The sequence below is a fragment of the Rana temporaria genome, chromosome 3 (genome assembly GCF_905171775.1).
Source record: "Rana temporaria chromosome 3, aRanTem1.1, whole genome shotgun sequence".
Taxonomy (NCBI): Eukaryota; Metazoa; Chordata; class Amphibia; order Anura; family Ranidae; genus Rana; species Rana temporaria.
In genome coordinates this window covers 368,180,993-368,190,957 of record NC_053491.1, presented here as the reverse complement: position 1 = coordinate 368,190,957, position 9,965 = coordinate 368,180,993, and the positions used below count along the sequence as shown (strand labels likewise).

The 9,965-nt window shown below is 48.0% G+C and overlaps 1 protein-coding gene across 1 annotated transcript in view; it reads left to right on the top strand.

Moving 5' to 3' along the window:
- The first annotated feature begins 4,690 nt into the window (after positions 1-4,690).
- ETNK1 (ethanolamine kinase 1) overlaps positions 4,691-9,965 on the top strand; it is a 57,693-nt gene continuing 52,418 nt past the window's right edge. Inside the window, exon 1 of the mRNA XM_040345427.1 lies at positions 4,691-5,127. Within this exon, the coding sequence (XP_040201361.1) occupies positions 4,978-5,127 (150 nt within the window). The 5' untranslated portion in view covers positions 4,691-4,977. The remainder of the gene's footprint in view (positions 5,128-9,965) is intronic.

Sequence of the window (9,965 nt, the reverse complement as noted above, 5' to 3'; positions counted from 1 at the left end):
AATCAAATTCGCCTTTTTAGTCTCCTGGAGTCAGATGGACATTCCCTTCCTTCTAATGGGCCATACACACGACCGAACATGTCTGCTGAAACTGTCCGCGGACCAGTTTCAGCAGACATGTTCGGTCGTGTTGTAGGCACCGAGCGGACAGGATTCCAGCATACATTTGCCCGCCTGGGCCTTTTTACAGCGGGCACATATTTCTGAACTTGTTTAAAACAGCCCCGCTTGGAATCCTGTCCGCTCGGACATGTTCGGTCGTCTGTACAGACCTTACCGTTACATGTCCGAGCGCCCGCCATCCCTCGCATGTGTCGAATGACTTTGGCGCATGCGTGGAAGCATTGAAACTGGCAGGGCCGCCCACGTCGCCGCGTCATCGTCGCGGCCACGCCCCACGTATTGTTTACGCGCGGATTTCTGTATGATGGTGAGTACAGCCACCATACAGAAATCCCCGGGCAGACATGTACGGTGGAAAACGGTCCGGCGGACCGGTTTCATCGTACATGTTTGCTCGTCTGTACAAGGCATTAGAGTTTGCAGGAAAAAATATTTAAACTCTCAAACCCTGAGAGTGAGTATCCTGGCAAAAACTGTGATGGGTGGAGGAAACAAGGAAAGAATAACAAAGGACAACAGCACATGTGGCTTGCCACATGAAACAAGCATTGAGATTAAACACATGAGAAATGGTAGGGTCATATGGGACAGGCATTGGCTTGGTAGAGCGAACTTTGGGGACCCATCAAGCCCAAAGATCCTCCCTAAAAGACTGCATTGGCTGACAGCTGAATTTACCTATTAGCGGTAGTAGTAAAGGAAACTTCATCCCTCCTGCAAATCACTCATTGGGCTCTTCATCACTTTCACTCCACTTCCCGATACAAGATAAAGTATCCAAAAACAGTTCCAATAATCCATCAGATGGAATGTCTGAATATGTTATGATAGAACACTCCTCAGTCGGGATATAATTTGCTTGGCACTTGCCTTAACTGGCACAACTGCATTATCCCAACTAATAGAGGATGCTACAGAATCCATTGAGACAAGAATGTCGCTATCCCAGCTGGGAGTGATATCAAGAGCCCACCTGCCCATCTCCAGAGTCGTGCAGAATAGCTGCCACCTCTGCATCAATGAGAACCTCCAGAGCCAGGAGCTGTTGACATCCTTCCGTATAGCGTGGGTTGTAAGCTATAGTGAGTGTAATGCAAGATAGATTCATGGGCGCCAGACACTTCTGAATGCAAAGAGATTCTATTTCTCTTGAACAGAACGTTGGGAGAGAGGGGTTGGGGCCAGGACACCCTTAGGTAGTTGCAATATTAATTAGCAGACTTTGAGACTTCGACACATGACTTTAACACTGTTTTATGTGGTATTTACCAAGTGTTTTACTTTTTGAGGTGAATACTGCATAAAGGCATAGTGAATTGACATTTTCAGCTTTGCATGTGGTAAGTGGAAAAAAGTATCTGATTATCTAAATACTGCATGTGATCTGCTTTAGTGAATAGAGCCCACTAACACTATCCCAATGCTAACCCATTGCTTACTGTAACCCTAGTGTTAACCCTAATAAGAATGCTAGTCTTTATGCAAACCTTTAGGCCTTGTACTCACGGCCAGACATGTCCGATGAAAACGGTCTACAGGACCGTTTCCATCGGACATGTCTGCCCGGGGACCTGCCCGGGGACTTCTGTTCGATGGCCGTACACACCATCGAACAGAGGTCCGCGCGTAAACAATACGCGGGGCGTGTCCGCGGTGTCGCCGCGTCGATGACGCGGTTCGCCGCGACAATGACGCGGCGGCGTGGGCGGCCTGCCTTTAAAATGCTTCCACGCATGCGTCAAAGTCATTTGGACGCATGCGAGGGATGGCGGGGCGCAGGACATGTACGGTAGGTCTGTACAGACGACCGTACATGTCCGGGCGGACAGGTTTCCAGCGGACTGTTTTAAAGCAAGTCCGGGAAACAGTTGTCTGCTCAGAAACGGTCTGTCAGACAATTGTTTGCTGGAATCCTGTCCCGCGCGGCTGTACACACGACGGAACATGTCTGCTGAAACTGGTCTGGGGACCAGTTTCAGCAGACATGTTTGGTCGTGAGTACGGGCCTGAGACGTAATTTGTAGGCAGGGGGAGAATGTAGCACACTGATGTTTAGGCAGGGTTGCTCATAAATTTACCTGCCAGGTGTAGTTACCTTGGCTCATTGTTAGGGATCAATTGAGTTCACCTTAAAGGGGTTTTAAGTTTATTAAAAGTCAGCAGCTACAAAAAGTGTAGCTGCTGGCTTTTAATAAACTGACACTTACCTGCTCCACGGCTCCAGCGACGCGCCGGCCGGGGCTCCGCTCCTCGCCCCCCCTCGCCGGCCGGCGTCTTCATTCTTAGTGTGGGCACCCGGCAGTGACAGCTTTCGGCTTCACGGCCGGGCACCCACTGCGCATGCACGAGCGGCAGTGCGCATGCGCGAGTGGCGCGGCGCCGTCCGATTGGACAGGCGCTCGCCTACAGGGAGGGGCTGTGAAAAGGCGATTAAGCTAATCGCCTTTCCAGCCCCTCGGCGGAAGGAGGAAGTGGGACAGGAAGTCCCCTTCTCCTGAAGCCCCCACTCCCCCCCCAAGAAATTACATGCCAAATGTGGCATGTAATGCCGCATACACACCATCACTTTATGTGATGAAAAAAAACGAAATTTTCTGTGAAGTAAAAAACTAAGTTTTCGAAACTTCAATTTTCAAAGACGAAGTTGCCTACACACCATCGTTTTCTCACAATGTTCTAGCAAAGCGAGGTTACGTTCTCACCACTTTTTCCATTGAAGCTCGCTTCATAACAAGCTTCTGGGCATGCGCGGGTGTAAAAACGTCTTTTTAAACTACGTTTTTTGCTACACACGGTCAATTTCTGTGAAGTAAAAAACAACGTTTTGAAAAACGACACATAAAATTGAAGCATGCTTCAATTTTTTTTGGTCGTTTTTTACAAGACATAAAACGACGTTTTCCCCCACACACGGTCAATTAAAGTGACGTTTTTAAAAACGTTGTTTTTTTTCATCACATAAAGTGATGGTGTGTACGGGGCATGAGGGGGCGAGGAGTGAGTTAAGAGGAAGTTCCATTTTTAGGTGGAACTCCTCTTTAAGTCTGAAATTGCTGCGCTTCTCTCTTCTATCGCTAGGTGGCCAGGTACCCGATGACATTAGATAAGACAAGGGTAAAGCAAGGATAGATTAGGAGTTCATGGGGTATCTCAGCCAATGTGCAGGGGTTTTCTTAAATCCATTGGCCTGCTGGGAGAACCTATATATTTGGGTGGAGTCAGGTGATCGAGGTTCTGTGCCACCTGGATGGCTGTCTGGGTGGACGTGTGTTGTATTGCCGGGCTTCTAGGCTGGAGTTTGGGCCTATTCCGGACACATCTGGCTGCTAGTCTGTCTGAGGGCTTATCGAGAAGCAAGAGAGCAGCATAAGGTTGGGATTGCGGCTTTCAGTCCAACCAGAAGTGATCGTTCTGCCAGCCGGAGAACCTGTCGTGGTCAGAGGTAGAGGGGAAGCTGTCGTTACTAAGAGACCAACCACTTTATTACCAGGGACCACAGTGAGTAGCTGAAGCAAGTACTGGAGCAGTATTCTCACCAACCAAGGACAGTGAAGAATTGGGAAACTTCAGCAAGTGTCAAGCCAAGGAACCCAGCCAGCGGAGGTGATGCTTGCAGAGCAGTCTTGTGTGTCAAGCCAGGGATCGAGCAGGCCAGTGGGGTGAAGCTTGAGAAGTATCTGGAGTGCCGAGCTAGGGACCCAGCAGAGAAGCAGGGGTGACGCTTGAAGAAGATAATTAAGTGAAGATTGAAAGAGCCAAAGGGATTTGGTGGCAGTGAATCAGCAAGTGTAGTAAGAGAGACTGGGAGCTCAGTGGGTTGAGAACCTGTAAGAAGTGACTGTAGAGAACATAAAGGAGTTTTTTAAAGTTTGTGTTAGGAACTGTTTTAAGACTGTTGCCATAGGAGACATAGGAGCCATAGGAGACTATAACTACACTCTGATCTCCCTGTAAATGTAACTAGCACCGGTACCATAAAGTACACAGGCGCTACATATGGTATATATGGTACCCCCGTGACAGGCCTGGGTGATATATGTGGTACTCCAGTGACAGGCTTGGGTAATATATTATGGTATATATTGTACCCCGGTGACATGTCTGGGTGATATATTATGGCATATATGGTACCCCAGTGACAGGCCTGGGTTATATATTATGGTATATACGGTACCCCATTGACAGGCCTGGGTGATATCTTAATGTATTGTGGTATCTACGGTAACCAAGAGACAGGCCTATTAGATAGTCCATTGTATTACGGTATATATGGTAGCCAAGTGACAGGTCTGGGTGTTATTCCAGTGTATTATGGTATGTACGGTTTCTAATGCCAGTGACAACCCTGGGTGATACTGGGATAGTGTATTATGGTGCTTACGGTACTTAGTGACAAGTCTGAGGTATAGTCCAGTATATTATATTGTATACGGTACTCCAGTGACAAGTGGCTCTGAGCTGCCGGGTGACGGCACAGAGTCACATGTTCTGGCGTTCTTATTACACTTAACGCTTCCTCTTGGGGCGCGCCTTCAGTAGGCGGGGCGGTGACGTCAGGGATCAGGCGACCGTAGAGTGTCAGTGGGGGGGAGTGGCGGTGGAATTTTCCATCCTGACAGGAGAGGCGCCGACTCAGACCGGCGAAAGAACGTTAGCTAGACAGAGCTGTACCGAGCTACGAGAGAACAACCGAACGAGGAGAGAACCGGAACCCGAACACACTCCACCAGCCCGCTCTGCCCTCACCTAGGCCTCCCCGGCTCTCCCTCAGACAGTCCCCCCAGGACGGGCGGTGCGGTGTGCGGGCGGTTCGGACGGGCTCTCCTGGCCGGCTGTTTCCCTCGTCCTCCGCTCATGGCCAATTACATCCATCTTCCCCCGGGCTCCCCCGAGGTGCCCCGCCTGGATGTCACCGTGCTGGAGGAGACCGGCTACCGAGAGGGGGCCATGGTACTGCTCAAGGATCTGCGACCGCAATGGAGGCCCGAGGACGTCACCACACAGGTCAGCATCTACCTACCTAAAGCCTGGGCTACTCGCCTACATAATGGGGTACTTGTCTGCAAGGGACTCCCCACAGGAAACAACTCACCTACATAGCGGGGTACCTACCTATAGGGGCACGACCCACCTACATATTGGGATACCAACCTACCGGGGGCATTACACAGAAGACTACCCACCTTCATAGCAGAATACCTACCTAATAGGGGGCACTACACAGGGCAGAACCCAACTACATACCTGGGGTACTTAAAGGGGGCTTCACACAGAGGAGAATGTATTTACATAGTGGGGTACCTAACTACATTGGGCACCACACAGGAGAAAACCCACCTAATAAGTGGGCCACCTCCCTACAGGTGGATGCCATACAGGAGAGCCCACCAACATAACGGAGTACCTTCCTACAGGGGCACTACACATGAGAACACCCGCACAGCGGGATACCTACCTATAGGGGGCACTACAAAGGACATAACCCACCTACATACTGGGGTACTTACTGATAGGGTGTGCCACACAGGAGAGGACCCACCTACATAGTGGTGTACCTACCTATGGGGGGCACCGCACAGGGCAGAACCTGCCTACATACCGGGGTACTTGCCTACAGGAGCACCACACAAGAGAAACACTACCTAAAGGCGGGCTCCACACTGGAGAGAACCCACCTACATAGTGGGGTACCTGCCTACAGGGGCACTACAAAGAGGGGAACCCACCAACTTAGCAGGGTACCTCCATACAGTGGGACACCAAACATGAGAGAACACGCCTACATATCTGGGTACCTACCTGCACTGCCTACCTGTAGAGGACATTGCATAGGGCACAACCCATCTACATACTGGGGTACCTACTGATAGGTGCACCACACAGTAGAAAACCACCTACAAAGTGGTGTACCTACCTGTAGTGGGCAAAGCACAGGGCAGAACCCACCTACGTACCGGGGTACTTGCCTACAGAAGAGACCACACCTACATACTGGACTACTTACCTAAATGGGGCTCCACCATGCAGAGAACACACCTACATAGCAGGGTGCCTGCCTACAGGGGGCATTGGACAGGACACAACCTAACTACATACTGGGATACCTACCTACAAAGGGACACCACTAGGGTTGCCACCTCATCCCTTTAAAACAGAACACCTATGAATTACACAGGTTCTGAGGCTAATTTAATTTGGATAAGGCTCCACTTGAGTTCAATTACCACCTAAATCAGCCACAGAACCTGTGTAATTCATATGTGTTCTGTTTTAAAGGGATGAGGTGGCAACCCTAGACACCACACATCAGAGAACCCACACACTTGGTAGAGTCCCTACCTACAGGGGGCACTACAGAGGTGACGGTACTTACATAGTGAGATACCTACCAGCTTAGTGGAGTAGCTACTTACAGGGGGCATCACACAGGGGAGAATTCCCTTACCTAGCTGGCTAACTACCTCTGCTGGCCCCACACAGGAGAAACCCCATGTATATAGCTGGGTACTTGCCTACAGGAGGCACCACACAGGAGAGAACCCACCTACATAGCGATGTACTTGTCTACAGGGGGGACTATGCAGATGAATACCTACCTACAGAAGGCACTACACACATGAGAACCTACTGAGGTACCCACCTACAGGAGCACTACACAGACAAGCTCCTCCTAGAGTTTGATGGGCACTTACCACTGTTATTTTCTGGGGCAACTAAGGTGATTACCTAACTACATTGAGTACTTGTCTGCTGAAGGAGAAGTATAACACGGGTGAGTATCTACTGGAGTAACTTCCTAGGTGTACCCCCCCCACCTTCCCCCAGGGCATTACACAGATGAGTAGTTAGGAAGGGGTTCTGTATAAGTAATTACCTACTTTAATACTTCATTACCTACTGAATGGCTGTTGCACAACAATAAGGCACCTACCTGGGGAAGGTGGAAGCAATCCACAGGTAACTACTGTACTGTGATATGATATGATACCTGCAGATGAAAGGGTGGTACACCTCGCAGTATACACTGTATAGCTGAGGTGTTCTCAGAATGTGAGGTGCTGCCACAGGCTAGTAGTGGGGATGGGCTGTGTATTACCTCCTGTACATGAGAGCTGTCCCCTGCAGTGAGACATGACAGCTCCTTCTATATACACACAGAGTGGACTGTGACCGTTTGCTTCTAGATCTTCTATCACAGCTCCACACACACCTATTCCCGGCTCTGTGCATGTTTCCGGCTCATGCCATTGTGTAGATGAGTCTTGCAGGTTGTGTGTTGTCTCCCTGGGAGGCAATTGTTGTCATAACCCACACATGTTTAGGCTACGTAATGACAGTGTAAGAGCAGCTCTGTGTTGTGGAATGCAGACAAGACTTTTTAGTCAGCAGGGGGTCCACAGGTCAGGAGTTACAGCGCAGTCATATATGTATATGGTGCTGGAGATCCTGGGGCGTGTCGCCTCTGCTTTCTCTTCTCTATTTCCTTTCCCTTTTCTTCTCTCCCAGGACTTGCTCATCAATCCGCCAACACTGGCGTCTGCCCTCACACATCTTCTCTCCCTTTTGATGATAATTTTCTCCATGCAGCCTTTCCAATCTATCTGCATGTTTTATTTTTTTTATTTCTGCAGCATGAGAAAACTAGAACTGGTTGCGGCATTGTAAGGAGTTTAGCATGTAATGGACACACATTTAGGTAGCAGTGCCGCTATAGCAGTCTATTAGTGGTTTATTTTATTTTCCTCTCCAGGCCTGGAAATATAACAGTTTGAAACAAGTGATGTTCTCAGTTGCTATGGACATCACTTACCTTTAGGGCATATTCCACTCAATGTATTGTACTAATGCTCGCCAAAATGCATATCATGGTGTGGTGTACCTGCACTGTGTTGAAAAGAATTGATGCATGTGCATTTTTTTGGCTACATTGTTGTACGTTTGCAGTCTATTCAAAATAATTAGGCTGCTTTAGTACAACACATGCTAATGCATTACAAAATGTGCATTGATGGGCGTTTGCTAACAGACGTTAATGCTCAGCGCCAATCAGGGCACCCCGTCCGGTGAGCATAATGCACTTCCTGTTAGTTAATCCTAGCAGGCTGTAGCAGATAATGTTTTTTTCCAGTGTGCACTGGATAGAGTCCTTCATCGTGAATGAGGTGGTGTTGCTAGGACTTTTTTCCAGTGTATTGGTAGTCTTGCACAAAATGTTGGCTAGACTCACGAAATAGATCGCAGGTAGAGTTTGAAGCTCTAAGACCCCTTTCACACTGGGGCGTTTTTCAGGCACCTTAGTGTGAAAGCACTCGGGCTTTCACATTGGGATTGCAGATGCAGCTTCTTTCAGGCGCTTTAAAACTATATGCTATTTCATGCACAGATGTCTATGGAAGTCACACCCAAAATCGCAAAAAAGCGCACTTCAAATCGGTGTGGCACTGCAAAGTAGAGCAGCACGATTCTGGCTAAAATGACCATCACAATTTTTTTTGCTTAGCCATTACATGATTCATGCATAACATCTTTCACATTAAAACCCCAAATATTGGGCTAACTTTACTGCTTTTTTTTTTTTTAATTAATTGAACTGTATTTTTTCCCCAAAAATTGCATTTGAAAGACCACTAGGCAAATACAGCGTGACATAAAATATTGCAGCGATTGCAATTTTTATTTCCTAGGGTCTCTGCTAAAATATATGTATGTGTAATTTTCTAGCAAAAAATATTGATTTTTAACTTGAGAAACAAGTGTCAGAAAAAGATTTGGACTTTAAGGGCCGGTTCACACAGGGTTGCCCCAAGTCCTCCCAAGTCCTGTGGTTGAGAAAATCAATGGAAGTAAATGGAGCCGTCTTAATACACACTACTGAAGTCGCTCCGACTTCAGAAAAGGTTCCTGTACTACTTCAATACGACTTCTAGGCAACTTGTACCCATTGATTTCAATGAAAGTTGCCTCAGAAGTCGGATCACTGTCTTAACTGAAGCAACAATGCAGGAAGATGACATACATTTCTCAGGCAAACCCCTCCCTCCCCCTCCCTCCCACAGAGCTGATTGTTTGATTGGCCACTGTAAAGCTTCCTGTCCTGGAGGCGACTTTAAGTTGCCTTGTACTGTCCTAGAGGTAATTCGAAGTTGCCTTATAGGTTGCCTGATGATTCATACTCAAGTCGTGTCCAAGTTGTCTCCCGAAGTCGTGTTGCCCCTGTGTAAACCGGCTATAAGTGGTTAAACTTCCTGCATTTACACACAGAAGTTTGATCTAAGAAGGAAGTTGGTTACAATGTTTCATGTTGTTAAAAACTTGGCAGACTGCCAGGTTTTTTCTTTACACACACAGAAGTTTATCCCTTTGATCTAAACTTGGCAGACTGCTTGGATATTTTCTTTTGACAGCTGAGTGAGCAGATAAAGTCACTCCACTTGTTGTGTGAAAGAATCGTCAAACTGCATTGGAGATCGTCGGGCGATGTATCTGTATGTAATTTCGTACAATAGACACTGGGGGCGCTTGCTGATTGGACATAGGAGCCAATCGGTGGACCTGATGTCCGCCAGTCACCCGCAATTGTTACTGAGTGAGGCAGAATGGCTATCTGCCTATGTAAACAAGGCAGATCGCTGTTCTGACAAGGGAGAAGATGGAGATCTTGTGTTCCTGCTAAGCAGAAACACAGATCTGTCTTCATCCAGTCAGACTATCCCCCACACAGTTAGAAAGCATTCCCTAGGGACACACTTAACCCTTTTCGCCCCTGATGTTAATCCCTTCCCTGCCAGTACAGTAACGGTGTATATTTTTAGCACTGATCACTATGATGTCACTGGTTCCCA